The 15,367-nt window shown below is 32.0% G+C and overlaps 9 protein-coding genes across 9 annotated transcripts; 5 read left to right on the top strand and 4 right to left on the bottom strand.

Annotated features, from left to right (window-relative positions):
• Positions 1-425: 425 nt before the first annotated feature.
• Positions 426-2,042, top strand: PWP1 (rRNA-processing protein PWP1; the record flags this gene model as incomplete). Its single annotated transcript, XM_019183497.1, has 1 exon — positions 426-2,042. One exon carries the CDS (start codon positions 426-428, stop codon positions 2,040-2,042), a length of 1,617 nt encoding a protein of 538 aa, XP_019037842.1.
• A 225-nt stretch (positions 2,043-2,267) lies between these two features.
• Positions 2,268-3,782, bottom strand: NOP56 (snoRNP complex protein NOP56; the record flags this gene model as incomplete). Its single annotated transcript, XM_019185704.1, has 1 exon — positions 2,268-3,782. The coding sequence occupies one exon, from the start codon at positions 3,780-3,782 to the stop codon at positions 2,268-2,270; it is 1,515 nt and encodes a 504-aa protein (XP_019037841.1).
• A 401-nt stretch (positions 3,783-4,183) lies between these two features.
• UGX2 (Ugx2p) lies at positions 4,184-4,816 on the top strand (the record flags this gene model as incomplete). Its single annotated transcript, XM_019184848.1, has 1 exon — positions 4,184-4,816. The coding sequence occupies one exon, from the start codon at positions 4,184-4,186 to the stop codon at positions 4,814-4,816; it is 633 nt and encodes a 210-aa protein (XP_019037840.1).
• A 53-nt stretch (positions 4,817-4,869) lies between these two features.
• On the bottom strand, positions 4,870-5,673 carry WICANDRAFT_79179 (uncharacterized protein; the record flags this gene model as incomplete). The annotated part of the gene is made up of 2 exons (XM_019184847.1): positions 4,870-5,613; positions 5,668-5,673. 2 exons carry the CDS (start codon positions 5,671-5,673, stop codon positions 4,870-4,872), a joined length of 750 nt encoding a protein of 249 aa, XP_019037839.1.
• A 186-nt stretch (positions 5,674-5,859) lies between these two features.
• YKE2 (tubulin-binding prefolding complex subunit YKE2) lies at positions 5,860-6,265 on the top strand (the record flags this gene model as incomplete). Its single annotated transcript, XM_019183496.1, has 2 exons — positions 5,860-6,110; positions 6,163-6,265. 2 exons carry the CDS (start codon positions 5,860-5,862, stop codon positions 6,263-6,265), a joined length of 354 nt encoding a protein of 117 aa, XP_019037838.1.
• Positions 6,266-6,323: 58 nt separating this feature from the next.
• On the bottom strand, positions 6,324-7,076 carry COQ9 (ubiquinone biosynthesis protein COQ9; the record flags this gene model as incomplete). Its single annotated transcript, XM_019183495.1, has 1 exon — positions 6,324-7,076. One exon carries the CDS (start codon positions 7,074-7,076, stop codon positions 6,324-6,326), a length of 753 nt encoding a protein of 250 aa, XP_019037837.1.
• A 1,020-nt stretch (positions 7,077-8,096) lies between these two features.
• Positions 8,097-9,383, top strand: SFA1 (bifunctional alcohol dehydrogenase/S-(hydroxymethyl)glutathione dehydrogenase; the record flags this gene model as incomplete). Its single annotated transcript, XM_019180301.1, has 2 exons — positions 8,097-8,120; positions 8,171-9,383. The coding sequence occupies 2 exons, from the start codon at positions 8,097-8,099 to the stop codon at positions 9,302-9,304; spliced, it is 1,158 nt and encodes a 385-aa protein (XP_019037836.1). The 3' UTR covers positions 9,305-9,383.
• Positions 9,384-9,946: 563 nt separating this feature from the next.
• NRP1 (Nrp1p) lies at positions 9,947-11,720 on the bottom strand (the record flags this gene model as incomplete). The annotated part of the gene is made up of 2 exons (XM_019182578.1): positions 10,345-11,720; positions 9,947-10,134 (listed from the first exon to the last, which is right to left on the bottom strand). Coding segments are annotated over exons 1-2 (1,386 nt in total), but the record flags the coding sequence as incomplete, so codon positions are not given.
• Positions 11,721-12,079: 359 nt separating this feature from the next.
• On the top strand, positions 12,080-14,548 carry WICANDRAFT_32212 (uncharacterized protein; the record flags this gene model as incomplete). Its single annotated transcript, XM_019181929.1, has 2 exons — positions 12,080-12,722; positions 12,768-14,548. The coding sequence occupies 2 exons, from the start codon at positions 12,080-12,082 to the stop codon at positions 14,546-14,548; spliced, it is 2,424 nt and encodes an 807-aa protein (XP_019037834.1).
• Between the last annotated feature and the right edge of the window lie 819 nt (positions 14,549-15,367).

The following is a 15,367-nucleotide window of genomic DNA, read 5'->3' as shown; positions in this document are numbered from 1 at the left end:
CAAAAATGCTTCACTTTAAATTCGAATTGAAATAATCGACGTTCTTTTACACGAAAAAAAATAAAAAACAAAATCAAGAAAATTCGCGAAATGTAAAATGACTTGGTGACACGTGAAAATGATGGCAGATGACGGTAATATTGGGAATTTTGTTTGGAGAAATTTGGTTAAAATTGGTTAGAAAAGCAGCAGCAATTAAGAGAGAAGATATTATATATTATTGGCTTCCTCCACCATAGTTTTGTCATTTCAATACCATTTTATTTCACTTTAAAGCGTTTTCTTGAAGTCAGAAATTCGTGCTCCTGCCAAATTTTTTTTTTTGGTAGGAAAATTTTTTTTTTTGAGATGAGCTTTAAATTGACTACTAGTACTAGAAATTCAGTTTAAATTGGATAAAAAGTTATTGTTTTACTTGTTTAAAGATGCTTTCTTCGAGTACATGGGTCCCAAGAGGCTTTGCAAGTGAATTCCCAGTTCAGTACGAACTGGATGATGAAGAAATGGAGAGAATCAACAAGTTGGCTCAATTAGAGATCAATGATGCTAAACAAGAATTGGCTGAAGAAGAGGAGGAAACTACATCTTCAAACAAATTAACTGATCAATTTGAAGTTGATGATGATTTGAAAGAATATGACTTGGAACATTATGATGATGATGAAGATGAAGACGATGGTGCTAGAGTTTCAATGTTGCCAGGTTTATCAAATGATGCAGAATATCATGAAAATGAAGATGGTGAAGATCCTTATATTTCATTACCAAACCAAGATGAAGTTGTTCAAGATAAAAAAGAATCTCAAGTTTACCCAACTGATAATCTAATCTTAAGTACTCGTACTGAAGATGATATTTCATATTTAGATATTCATGTTTATGATGATGGTGCTGATGAATTTGCAGATCCAGAAGTTCCAACTGGTCATGAACGTCCAAATGCTCTTTATGTTCATCATGATTTAATGTTACCTGCATTCCCATTATGTGTTGAATGGATCAATTTTAGACCAAATAATGCTGAAAATGATGTTGGAAATTTTGCTGCCGTTGGTACATTTGATCCACAAATTGAAATTTGGAACTTGGACTGTATCGATAAGGCATTTCCTGATATTATTTTGGGTGAACCTTCAAACCATCCATCTTTAAAGAAAAAAAAGAATAAGAAATCAAAACATATTACAACTCATCATATAGATGCTATTTTATCATTATCACATAATAAGTATCATAGAAATATATTGGCTTCAACATCTGCCGATTCAACAATAAAATTATGGGACTTAAATACAGCTTCAGCTGCTAGATCGTTAAATCAAATTCATCAAGGTAAAAACGTTTCAAGTTCACAATGGCATCAAACTGAAAGTTCAATTTTATTAACTGGTGGTTATGATTCCAGAGTTGCAATAAGTGATGTTAGAATTGCTCAAGATTCTGAAATGTCCAAATATTGGAATGCTTTAGGTGATGTTGAAAATGTTAAATGGATTAATGAAACTCAATTTTTAGCTGGTAATGATCAAGGTGGTGTTTATTGTTTTGATATTAGACAAGAATCTAAACCTCTCTGGACTTTACAAGCTCATGATGCAGGTATTTCCTCATTGGAAGTGAATCCATATGTTTCTGAAATGTTGGTTACTGCTGCAATGGGTGAAAAAGTTGTTAAATTATGGAAAATGCCAACAGAGGAAGGTAAAGGTCCATCAATGGTATTATCAAGAGATTTTGGCGTTGGTAATGTTTTAACAACAAGTTTTGCCCCAGATTTAGAAGTTGCAGGTAATTTAGTTGTTGGTGGTGTTAATAAAGGTTTGAAAATGTTTGATTTTTTTTCAAATAAAGCTGTTAGAACTAATTTTAAAGATCAATTGAAGGCAGTACAACAAAAAGCAAGAGATGAAGCTAAAGCTCAAGGGAAAGTTGATTCAAGAATAGCAAGAAAGTATCAAGGTGATTATAGTGAAACAATGTTACAAGTTGAAGATGATGATGGAGAAGATGAAGATGATGAAGATGAAGAAGTTGAAGAGTAAACTTACAGCATATAGACTTAATATTAATTAATGTACAATAGAGTGACATTGAAAAATGTCAAAAACACTACAATATTTAAATCAGTTTGTAGAAGTATGATCCTAAATTTTTTTCTCTTTTCAATAATGCAAAAAACAAAAGTAATATAAAAAAATATTGGTAATTATTATTTATAAAAAAACGTAATGGTACAAAGTCAAGTTAATAGCTCCTTACTCTCTCCCCTATTTTGATTTCTTCTTCTTTTTTGGAGATTCATCATCATCATCACCTTTTGATCTCTTTTTTTCCTTCTTTTCCTTTTTATCTTTCTTTTCCTTTTTGTCTTTCTTTTCCTTTTTATCCTTCTTTTCCTTCTTTTCTTTCTTTGGGGTTGCAACTTCTTCATCCTTTTCATCATCACTAGCATCTGGGATTTCAATATCTAAATCTTTATATAAACCTAAAGCTTCAGTAATAGCATCTGAATTTTTCATAGTTGGAGCACCAGTATCATAGAAGTTCAATCTTTGTTCAACTTGTTTTTTCAAAACTGAACCGAAAACTGTACTTGGTTCATCTGAATAATTATCAATTCTTGAAGCAATTGAACATTTATTTGCCAAATATCTTGAAATTCTACCTTTATTTTTAGCAGAAGCACGACCAATAAAAGTTGAGTGATAAATTAAACCATATTTTGGAGTATTACCTTTAGTTTTCAAAGCTCTGAATAAAGCTTTTTCAGCACCCAAGATTTGAACAGTTGAAGCAGCTTGTTTTGATAAATTAGTTAAAGAACCAGCATGAGAAATTAATCTAGCACCAATAACTTCACCAATCAATTCTGATAAATTTGGAGCAACAGTATGCATTTTATCAACCAAATAATTATATAGAGATCTTCTATAATCAGTGATTGAAACAACTCTTTTAGCGAAAACTAATAAATTATCAAAATCTTGTTCAGAAATATCTTGACCCATTGAAATCATAGCATTATCAATAACGGTTTGAGCTAAACCTGAATCATTTGATAAAATGGCAGTTAAATCATGTAAAGAATCTTCATTTAATGAAGCTTTATCTTTAATGAATAAAACCAATTTGGCAAAAATATAATTATCAGGAACTAATTTAGCCAATTCTGGGAAATGCCATCCATACCATTCTTTAACACGCATTGAAAAAGTGTTGATATCTTTATCTAATTGATCCAAAAGAGCAATAGCTTGAATAATATGGTTATCATTTTTTTGAACTGAAAATTTCACTTTAGCTCTTGAATAAGCATGACCAAGACCTAATTGGGCTCTTTCAATATCACCTTGTTGTAAATCTTTTAATAATTTATCACCATGTAATCTAACACCTCTGATTAAATCTTGAGCTAATTCATTTGAAATACAATCAATATAACCAAAAGTTTCTTTAATTGAAGGACCTAAATTTTTATCAGAAATTGCCAAAGTTATAGATTTTTTTGATGAACCTTTTGGTAAATTTAATTCTAAAACTGATTTTAAATATTCAGAAACTAAACCTTCAGAGATTTCATTAGCATTTTCTAAAGCTTGAGCAGCACCTTTAAAAGGAGCAAAAGAGATTAATTCAACTAATTTTGAGAAACTTGATAAATCATTAATTTGTTGTTGAACTTCTTTTAATTTGGAACCAATGTTGTCTTGTTGTAACTTGACCTTAAAGACAGCATAACCAGTTGCTTCTTCGAAAAGAAGATAGTCAATAGGAGCAGACATTTGGGATTATGGTTATTGACTAAGTACCAAGTAGAAGAGTATTAGTTAAAATTTATGATTTTATTATGGGCTTCTATAAAAAAAAAATTTTCAAAACCGATGAGTTTACCCGGGTGTTTCCCGATTAGGAAGGTGACAGAATAACATTATTTGGATATCCTAATCGGGGAGCGTGACTAATTAGGCAATGGTCATATTATCGGCTATTCACGCCCTCTTATAACATGACTTTACCCTGATTTTGGGCTTATCGCAATACAAATGATTCATATTAACCTTCACAATTCCATATTCACAAAGAAAACTTGTACTAGAAAGGCATTCTGGGAGAAAAAGAACTGGAGTTTTTCTTGATATTGTGCTGGTTATAGATTTGATAAAGAGAAGAAAGAGAGTCCAAAATGCAAGCAGACAGTGATCAATCACCTGTTACAAAGAACAAGGCTATTAAAAGAAAGTTACAATCCACGTCGACAAGAAGTAGTGAATCCAAAGAAATTGATGAGAAAGGCGCTGATGCTCATAGAAAACCTGCTTATCGTCATTCCATTTCTTATATGATGAATTCTCAAGATGGTGATGGTAATTCTCCAAAATTGGAACGTCGTTCCTCATTTGCTTCACCTTCTTCATCATTTGCAAGACGTCGTTCATTTTTATCACCTTCAATGATTTCTAATGAAAAACATACTGTTTATGAATTACATAATGGGATGGGGTATAATACCCCTTCTTTTTCAATATCTTTAAAGGAAAGTCAAGGTTTTAGTTGGAATCAAGATTTATTTGCTTCACAATATCAACAACAATCAAGTGCGGTTTATGATGATGATGATGACGATGTGGAGGATGAGGATCAAGATGACGTTGTGGATGAAGAGGAGACTGATTATGAATATGAAGGTTATGATGGTTCTTCTTATCGTCATGGTAATTCAAGATCATTATCAATGAGTAATGAAAATGGGTATAAAGTACGGGTTATTGATATTAAAGTTGATGAAGATGAAAACATTTTCCAAGTGGAAACTTGAAGAGAATGTTAAACTACATAACTATTATGACCTAATGAAATTATTTCCCCCCTCTATATATATAAACCAAAATTGTTTACACTTGATCCAGTGTTAACTAATGATTCCACATGTTTAATGAAATTTGAATTTAATTTAAATTTGTCTTGTAAATAATGAGCTAATTCATTGATGCTATCATTATTAATTTTTTCAAAACCTGAAACACCTTCACTTTGTAATACTAGTGTTTGAATATTATTCTTTGATTGAGTTTTTGAATTACTAACAAGACTTGCAGAAATCCCAGTTATGATGAATGGAGGTGATAATTGTGGGAAATTTGTTGAACTTGAACCAATTTCTGCTATATTACAATTGAAAGGTAATGTACCTGGTGTTATTGTTAATATTTCAATATTTGGAAACTTTATAATATCTCTTGCAATGATTTCATAATTTATAACATCTTGGAAATTGGGAGTCACGATGATATTTATCCCATTAATTTGATAGATTTCAATTTCATCACTCAATTCTTCTTGATTTGATTCATTAGCTTTATATAATTGTTCATCTTCAATGTATTCTTCACTTTCAATTTGATTTTTAACAATTCTAAATATTTTCAAACCACCAATTAATTTGGAATCACCTTGTTTCAATAAGGCTTCTTTAATGAAATGCAAAGTATTTGGTAATATAAGAACTTGACCAGTTAATGAACAAGATATTTCAATTCTTGGGATTGGTGAAGATGTTAAAGTTGATATATCTTCAAAAATATGACGAGGAGCTCTTTCTGTCCAGGGTTTGAACTGGCGAGAGTTAGTGATTTGCTTTATGAATTAATTGGAATGATTTATACTCACCACCATAATTAATCGATTATTTAATTCTTTAAATTAATTCAATTTCAATTCAATTTTGCCATTAAATATTTCTCGAAATTTAATTGAATTTGGCTGGAAATTACATAATCACCATACAAAATTCGAAAACTGAAAATTAACAGATTTGAACCATTTAAACCACTTAAAGCTGATTATCAACTAACTTAAAATATGAGCAAAAACGAATTCGAACAAATCTCTTTGGAGTTCAACAGATTACAAACAGAATTACAAGATTTATTATCTTCAAGACAAAAATTAGAAACTCAATTTCAAGAAAATTCAATAGTATTGAATGAATTTAAAAATTTAGAAGATGATGCCAAAATTTATAAATTAACAGGTCCTGTTTTATTACCACAAGATAAAAATGAGGCTAATATCAATGTTGAAAAGAGAATAGAGTTTATAAAGAATGAAATGTGAGTATAAATCAAGATCTTGTGGGTAGTTATAATACTAACATTTGTTTAGTGAACGTGTTGAAAAAAATGTTCAATCAACTCAATCAAAATTAGAATCTTCAAGGGCAAAACTACTTGAAATACGTTCAAAATTACAACCAGCTAGTGCGTGAATGAAAGTTTGTATGATTATAAATATGTATGAGCATAAATATTATGTAAAAATGATGCTTAACCTCTTGATGCTTGACTCTTGATCAAATTTATACCTGAGTGGAACCCATAATTAATGAATTCCTCCAAATCATTATAAAACCCACCAAGTCCATCAATTGAATCTAATCTTTTATCAACCAATTGTAAAGTATTTTGGAAACCTTCACTTTTATCATTTGACATAAATAATTCAAAAGCAACATAACTTGAACTTAGAGATAATCTTTTAGTATACCATGCGAAATCATTTGATTTATCACCTGCAAAGAAAACAATATCATCACTCAGATTATGTAATTCTTCTGAACTTTGTTTAAAATATGGTGGTAATATTAAATAACTTTGTAATTGAGATAAATGTTCAACATATGGTTTATTTGCTAATAATCTTTTCTTAACCAAGAATTTCAATTTCCCCAATTCATTTAATTTTAAGAATTCCTCAGTTTGTAAATATTTTTGTAAATTTAAACGTTGTTTAACTAAATGATAATGAATTAAATCATAAGTACCATGAGAGAATAAAGATTGGATAGCATCACTATAACCAACTTCACGACTAGCTTCTAATATGGCTTTATGTTGAAATCCATATTTGGGAACATATGCTAAAGCTTTTTCTAATATTTCAGTTTGTGGTTTTGTTAGACTAAATTCATCAACATCTTTATGATCTTTTGAATGGTATTGACGGGATAAAATTGATGGTTTAATGAATCTAGTGGAGCATCTTAGGGAAGATGGATTTATTAATTGTTTGAACAGCATTTCCAATTGAATTGAATAGACGTTTAAAGGGAAATTTATTGTAAAAGTCTTTAAAAATGGGTCTTTTTTGCAGTTATGGTTCGAGTTTTCTTTTCGTATACAAAAAAAATAGGGAAAAAAAGGATGGAAATTGACACATTGGGTAATTACCGTATTAGGCAAGTAAGTGCTTTATGGATAAAGTAATCAACTTTATAATCCAGGGGAAAGGTGATAATTAGGAGAATAAGACGGTGATATTGAGCTTATTCAGGTCTCTTTGTATGGTTATCTCGTTTTCCAGAAGTTGAAAGTGTTTAAATTGGTGTTTTTAATGTTGAAGTCTTGATTGAACCCTTGAATGATTGAATTAAAACTTGTTAAAAAGATGAAACCAATCCAAAAGTCATGAATCTGATGCTTTTGATCATTCTAATCCACTATTATTACACCTAATCACACTTTTTCCAAGCTCTAAACCTCCATTTCCATCTATTTCAACACTCCGAATGATGCTCATCACCTTCAACACCTTCAACTCCATCAATAATCAACCATTTCAACCAGTTTAAAAACGAGTAGAAGCCTTTAGACTCACTCTAACACTCTAACCATCCGTATCCTCGAGTATCATCATTTTAACCCTCTTTAAACTCCCTAATCCTCATATTCCCAATCCTCTGAATGTGTCAAGTCAACGCAATTCCAACGGCCAATCAAATCACAAATCACAACGGAAACGACACTGGAAGAAATACAAAACACGTTCAATTGAAATAAATTAAATAAATAATTAAATTAAATAATGAAATCAATAATTAAAATAATCTCAATCTTTCCTTTATCTTTTAAACAATCCACTAACAAAAATTTCCCAGTTCCAATTTTCCAATTCTGGATTCCTTATCTAAATCGGGCGAAAATTTTACCTTTTGACTTTGGCAATAACAATTCACTTTTCAAATATTTAAGCCGTATTGAATCCATTTTAATTCCAAACTTCTACTAAAATCAATTCAATTCAATTCAATCAATCACATAATGTCTGAATCTACTGTTGGAAAAGTATGTCTTTCTTCAATTGCCACCCAATCATCATTAACCTTTTCAAATAGACAATCACCTGTAAAGCTGCTATTGCCTGGGAAGCTGGTAAACCTTTATCAATTGAAGAAATTGAAGTGTTGCCACCAAGAGCTCATGAAGTCCGTATCAAAGTGACAAACACTGGTGTCTGTCACACTGACGCCTACACCTTATCTGGTGTTGATCCTGAAGGTGCCTTCCCTGCAATCTTGGGTCATGAAGGTGCTGGTATTGTCGAAAGTGTTGGTGAAGGTGTTACAAGTGTTAAACCTGGTGATTCTGTTATCGCTCTATACACTGCTGAATGTAAAGAGTGTAAGTTTTGTAAATCTGGTAAAACCAACTTATGTGGTTCTGTTAGAGCTACCCAAGGTAAAGGTGTTATGCCAGATGGAACAGTTAGATTTAAACATAAAGAATCTGGTAAAGAATTGTTACATTTCATGGGTTGTTCCACTTTTTCACAATACACTGTTGTTGCTGATGTCTCTGTTGTTGCTGTTAACCCTGAAGCTCCAAAAGATAGAACTTGTTTATTAGGTTGCGGTGTCACTACTGGTTATGGTGCTGCTGTCATCACTGCAAATGTTCAAGAAGGTGATAATGTTGCAGTCTTTGGTGCTGGTGCAGTTGGTTTATCTGTCGTGCAAGGTGCTGCTCAAAGAAAAGCTAATAAAATCATTGTTGTTGATATAAATGATTCTAAAAAAGAATGGGCTGAAAAATTCGGTGCTACTGATTTTGTTAATCCAACTAAATTACCTGAAGGTCAATCAATTGTTGATAAATTGGTTGAAATGACTGATGGTGGGTTAGAATTCACTTTTGATTGTACTGGTAACGTTACAGTCATGAGACAAGCTTTAGAAGCTTGCCATAAAGGTTGGGGTCAATCAATTATCATTGGTGTTGCAGCTGCTGGTAAAGAAATTTCAACAAGACCTTTCCAATTGGTCACTGGTAGAGTTTGGAAAGGTTCTGCCTTTGGTGGTGTTAAAGGTAGAACTCAATTACCAGGCTTTGTTGAAGATTATTTACAAGGTAAATTAAAAGTTGATGAATTTATTACTCATCGTCACCCATTAAGTGGTATAAACACTGCTTTTGAAGATATGCATAAAGGTGATTGTATTAGAGCTGTTGTTAACTTGTTTGATAATTAGCAATTAAAGTCATCAAAGTTATAAGACAAATACAATTCATCAATATTTAATATTTTAGGGCATGAATCATGCTCATGGGGGTTTAATTAAAAAAGTATATTACGTATCCTTAGTGATTGTTAATAAAAATTATTACATTTATTACGTCTGAGTATGTAGACCATTCACCGAATTTGCAAATCACAAGCTTATAAACAAAAACATGCCATCCTTTTAAAAACACATATATATACAACAATTATATTATGATAAATCCAAAAACATCCTTCCAATATACAAAAAGACCCATCTAGAAAAAAAAACACACACACAGCAAAAACTTAAAACCAAAAGAAAAAACAATTAATCATTTTTATAAAATCAAGAAAAGATAACCCTAATTCACATAGCATTAGTTTCACCAATATTAATTGGTGTTGAAGATGTTGAACCACCATTGATAACTAACCCGTTAATCTTTGAAGCAATATCTGGTAATTGTTCATTATTAAACTGTTGATAATAATTCATCATACTTGGTTGAGGTTGTTGAACTGATGGTAAGCCTGAGTTTGATTGCTGTTGTTGTTGTTGTTGTGGGAATTGATTGATTAAATCTTGATTATTTGAATTAGATAAATGTGATGAAATGTTTGGATTAACCCTTGGTGCTCCACATCTTAAACAACATATATTTTTAGCAAAATTATGATATGAACATCCTTCATTACCACATTTCCAATCTCCGGCTCTAAATGGAACTGAACTGACTCTTGACTGACCATTACCATTACCATGTCCATTTCCATTGTTATTATTATTATTGTTACTATTACCATTTGAAGATCCAACTGCATTAGCAGTGGCATTATTATTAATGAAATTCAACCCATTACCACCATTGTTATGATGTCCATTACCATTGTGATGATTATTCCCATTGTTATTATGATGATGATTATGATGATGGTTTTGATGTTGATGACTATTATTATTATTGTTATTATTGTTGTTGTTATTTGTAATGCTATTATTATTATAATGATTACTATGACTATTACTTGGCGTATTTGTACCATTTGATGAATACATTGATTCTTGAATTGCCGCAGCTGAAGCAGCAGGGAATGAACATCTAAAACATGCTGTACGTCTTTGGAAATTTGAAAATCCACAAGATGGACATGTCCAATCTCCTGGTCTTGGTCTATTCTTACTTGGTGGGAATGGTGTTAAAATCTCTTGTGCACGATCTAAAACTCTTGCACTTGAAGGTTGAACTTCAATTGAACGATCATTTAATGCTCGTCCATTCATTGCTAATGATTCTGCAGCTTCTTCATGAGAACTGAAAACTGCGAATCCTAACCCAGTAGGTTTGTGTTGATCTGGAGTTTTCAAAGTCCAAAATGCAATTGGACGTCCACCATATTGGGTAAACCATGATTCTAATTCACTTTGTGTTGTATCTTGAGGTAAATTTGATAAATGTAAAACTTTTGAACGTTCAGCTAAAAATGCTCGAACATCTGCACGACCATCAAATGGTCTAGATAAAACATCTGAATGATCTTCAATTGGTTGAGATTTTTTAATTAATGATTTTAAAATTTTCTCCAAAACAATTGTTTCATCAATTGCACGACGTGGGGTTTGTAAAGCCAATTGTTGTAAATGGAATGGTAAATTACCATTTAATCCATTCGATGAAGCTGCTGCAACTGCTGCTAAATTCCCTTGTGGTTCAATTTCAACTTCTAATGCAGTACAAATTGATGATAAATTTGATGAACTATATGATAAAGTTTCTGGATGATGAGCTTGCCATTTGGAATATTCTTGTTTTAAATCAAAGCAACGAGAATGTTGTAAATATGGAGGTAAGACAACACTTTTATCTCTAGCTTCCCTTGGTAATTGTACTCTTAAATCCCATGCATTTAATGTAACAAATGTAAAATCTAAACCTTTTGAAGTGATTTTTTCATGAATAAATTGATCCAATTTTAAAACAGCATCTCTAAAAGTACCCGCATTACGAACATGTTCCCAAGTTAATGTAGTTATGCTGGTACATAATGCAGTGATTGGTGTATTTATTGGTCTGATTAAAACTGAATCAGAATCTAATTTTTCCAATGTATTTGCATCTAATAAACTCCATGCAATTTCAATAATTTCAGATGAATCCTTGGTAACATAAACCCCATTCTCATCACATGTTGTGGCAAGATGGATCACAATGAAAACGTCACTCATGTTGATAAATTGATATATATGGTACAGGAAATTCTTATGTTATTGTTTTGATTATGGTTTGATGTAATGAATGGACACACAAGCGTACAACGAGGAAACAACAAAAAGCAAAAGAAAAACAGAACAGATCAAAAGTAAACTATGCACCAGCTTTCCAATAAAAGTACCTTGAACTCTTCTCTTTACTCCTTTTACTCCAGGATTTTATGGTATTCAACTCATGTTTTTTGGTGAGTTTCCCGCAAATTTTTTTTTTCATCGAATCGACAAAAAAAAAAAAAAAAAAACGCGCGAATGTGATTACGTAAGTTTTGTTTTGATTTTTTTTTGGGAATTCAACAGATTTCGTTTACAACCAAAAAGACATACGGAATTTTAAGGAATTTGGCTAAAGAATAGTGGGTTTGAGTTGTTATTTTGTGGTGTGTTGACTGTTTGGTTGGATTTAGTATCAAATTTTGACTCGGCAGGTTTTTTTGGTGGTTAACTTTACCACAATTTACGGTATCTTTAACTTTGTGATTGATCACACGAATTATGAGTGCACTACCCCCAGATATTGATCCCACAAAGCAGCCTCAAAGAGTGTTCAAGGCCCAGCTGATCGTATCCACTGTGTTTGGGATCTTTGCGTTTTTGGCGTTTTGTGTGCTGCGATTCAGATGGCCTCATATCTATGCAGTACGCGTCTTAAGAAAGAAAGATATTAGAATATTACCCAGTACGTTATTTGGCTGGTGTTTATCCCTTTATAATGTGACTGATGATGAAGTTTTGGAACATGGTGGACTTGATGCGTACGTGTTTTTAGGATTTTTCAGAATGGCTATTAAATATTTTGCACTTTGCTCAGTTATATCATTCTGTTTAATAGGTCCAATCAGATATTATTACACTGGACATTTCGATAGTGATGGTATAGCATGGGATGTTGGACCAGTCACATATGGTAAAGGCGATCATGATAATGATCCCTTGGATCCTAAACAATACAAGGCTGCTTGGGTTTATACTGTTTTCACCTACATTTTTTCATGGTTGGCGTATTATTTTCTTTGGCAACAAACTGAAAAAGTCGTTTCTGTTAGACAAAGATATTTAGGCCAACAAAATTCGGTTACAGACCGTACAATTTTGCTTGAAGGTCTACCTCAAGAGTTTGATCCAAATGATTATTCAAGTTCTACAGATTTGATCCCTCAAAATTCAATCAAGTTTGATGAAGAAAAATTGAAGAAATATATTGAAGAATTAGGCATTGGTAAAGTACGTGATATTTATATCTCATATAATTGGGATACATTGAAGGCATTGTTCAAAAAAAGAGAAAAAATTTTAAGAGCACTAGAGATTGCTTATTCGAGATATGTTCCGTTAAATGTTGAAGTGTACACTTACGGGAATCTAGAACCCTCTGTCTCACCAGTCAGAAACTTGCCCCAAACTGAAACACAGCCTTTAATTGAAGATAGACCAAAACCAACAATTAGATTAGGATTATGGGGTATTTTTGGTGAAAAAGTTGATGCAATAGATTATTATTCTGATCAACTAATTGAACTTGATAAAGAAATTATAGGTGAACGTGAAAAAAATAATTTTCAACAGGCAAGGTCTGCTTTTGTCACTATGGATTCTGTTGCATCTGCCCAAATGGCTGCCCAAGCAGTTTTGGATCCTCATGTTCATCGTCTTATTGCCAGATTAGCACCTGCTCCTCATGATGTGTGTTGGGATAATATCTCTTTAACAAAACCTGCAAAGTTTCTTAGGGCAAATATTATCACCTTGATTATTGGTGTTTCCACTGTTGGTTTAATTTTCCCAGTTGTTTCCCTTTCAACTTTAATTAATTTGAAAACTATTGAAAAATTTTGGCCTGCACTTGGTGAATGGATTTCAAAATCTGATACAGCAATTCTTATTATTGGATTGATTCCACCATATATCTATACTCTTTTGAATGTCACCATTCCTTATTTTTACTCTTATTTATCTACTCAACAAGGTTATTTATCAAATGGTGAAGTTGAATTATCAACATTATCAAAGAATTTCTTTTATATTTTTTTTAATTTGTTTTTGATCTTCACATTGGCAGGTACTGCTTCTAATGTTTGGGCATTATTTGGTGATACAACAAAGATTGCATTTGAATTGGCAAATTCTTTGAAAACCTTGTCATTATTCTATGTTGATTTGATTCTACTTCAAGGATTAGGAATGTTCCCTTTTAAATTATTACAGGTTGGTGATGTTGGATTGGAAATTGTTTCAAAATTGTTTTATTGTCGTACTGCAAGAGATTATAGAGCTCTTTACTATACTCCCCCAGTTTTTGATTTTGGTATCATCTTACCACAACATATTTTGATTTTGATAATAACAATGATATATTCAGTTACTTCCACAAAGATTGTCACTGCAGGTTTGGTCTACTATGTGTTAGGTTATTACACCTATAAATATCAATTATTATACACCATGGTTCACCCACAACATTCTACTGGCCAGGCATGGCCAATGATTTTCAGAAGAGTTTGTTTAGGTTTAGTTTTGTTCCAAATAACGATGGCTGGTACATTAGCATTAGAACATGCTTTCATCCTATCTATTTTGGTGGTTCCATTGATTTTTATGACATTATTCGTTGCTTATAACTTTGAAAAAGATTATTTACCTTTATCATTCTTTATTGCTTTGAAAGCTATCAAAAAATATCCATTAAGCTCAGAAAATGTGGGCTCCACAACAAGTGGTGCTCAACAAAATCTTGATACACTTAATGAAAACACTTTGACGCAGAGAACATTAAAAAAGCGGAGAAGTACAATTGATGAAGCTAGAGAAGAGTATAAAACTTATAAATGCCCTTATTTAACAGACCCATTAGACGGTCCAATAATTGGTTTTGATGGTGATTATATTCAACAGATTCAATATGAACCAACAAGTCTGAATGAGCGTGTTGTTAGAAAATATTATTCAGTTTCTGAATGGGAATGAGTTGTTTTAATTTGTTTTTTTGTTTAATCTGTTTTATTTCTTTTAATTTTTTCCGTTTTGCATTGTGATCTATTAGATATGCTGGTTTTTCTTTATTGGGATCTGGAAATTCACATTTTAAGTCACTTGTTAAACACCGTATACATCTTGGTTTCCTTTCATCACACTTCATATGTCTAACACGACAGATATAACAACCATTTAATGATCTTGGTGATCCCGGTTGACTGGCCGTGTGCCTTGGTGTTGTCGGTTGGCTTGTACTTGGTGAATTATCAGGTGTTCTTGGTGATTCTATTTTGGCTGGTGCTATCACCACACTTGTGATTTTTGGTGTTTTGTCAATGGTATCAAATTGTAACGGGGAACTGAATAGGTATTCATCCATTAAATTGGCCATATAAGGAGTGGGTTGGATATAGTTAATGTTGTGGTCAGCACCTAATTGATGTTTATACTTTAATCTTGTGTCATAATTCCAATCTGCAAAAGTTGAATCGAGTGATTTGTTCTTTGGGGATCTAGGATGGGTGGTAGTTTGTGGTTCATGGAGTGTAGTACTATGTACTTTGGGTGATGGCATTTCTTGTAGCTTTGGTTTTTTTTGAAAGAAAGGACCTGTTAAAGGGGATTTATGTTCCTTATAAGTTTATTTTGCCTCTTTGAACCCATTTCAGGCTTGTTTCAATCGAGTTTTGCGTATTGTTTGGTTATTATGGTAGTGTCCCTTGCATTTTTCAATCTGCCAATATCTTTTTTTTTCGATTTCAAAACATCTTCAAGATAGTTTCAAATGTTGGCTTAAACCTGATCGACCTT

The sequence above is a fragment of the Wickerhamomyces anomalus genome (assembly GCF_001661255.1).
Source record: "Wickerhamomyces anomalus NRRL Y-366-8 unplaced genomic scaffold WICANscaffold_4, whole genome shotgun sequence".
In the NCBI taxonomy this organism is placed as follows: domain Eukaryota; kingdom Fungi; phylum Ascomycota; class Saccharomycetes; order Phaffomycetales; family Wickerhamomycetaceae; genus Hansenula; species Hansenula anomala.
This window is presented reverse-complemented; position numbering and strand designations above follow the sequence as displayed.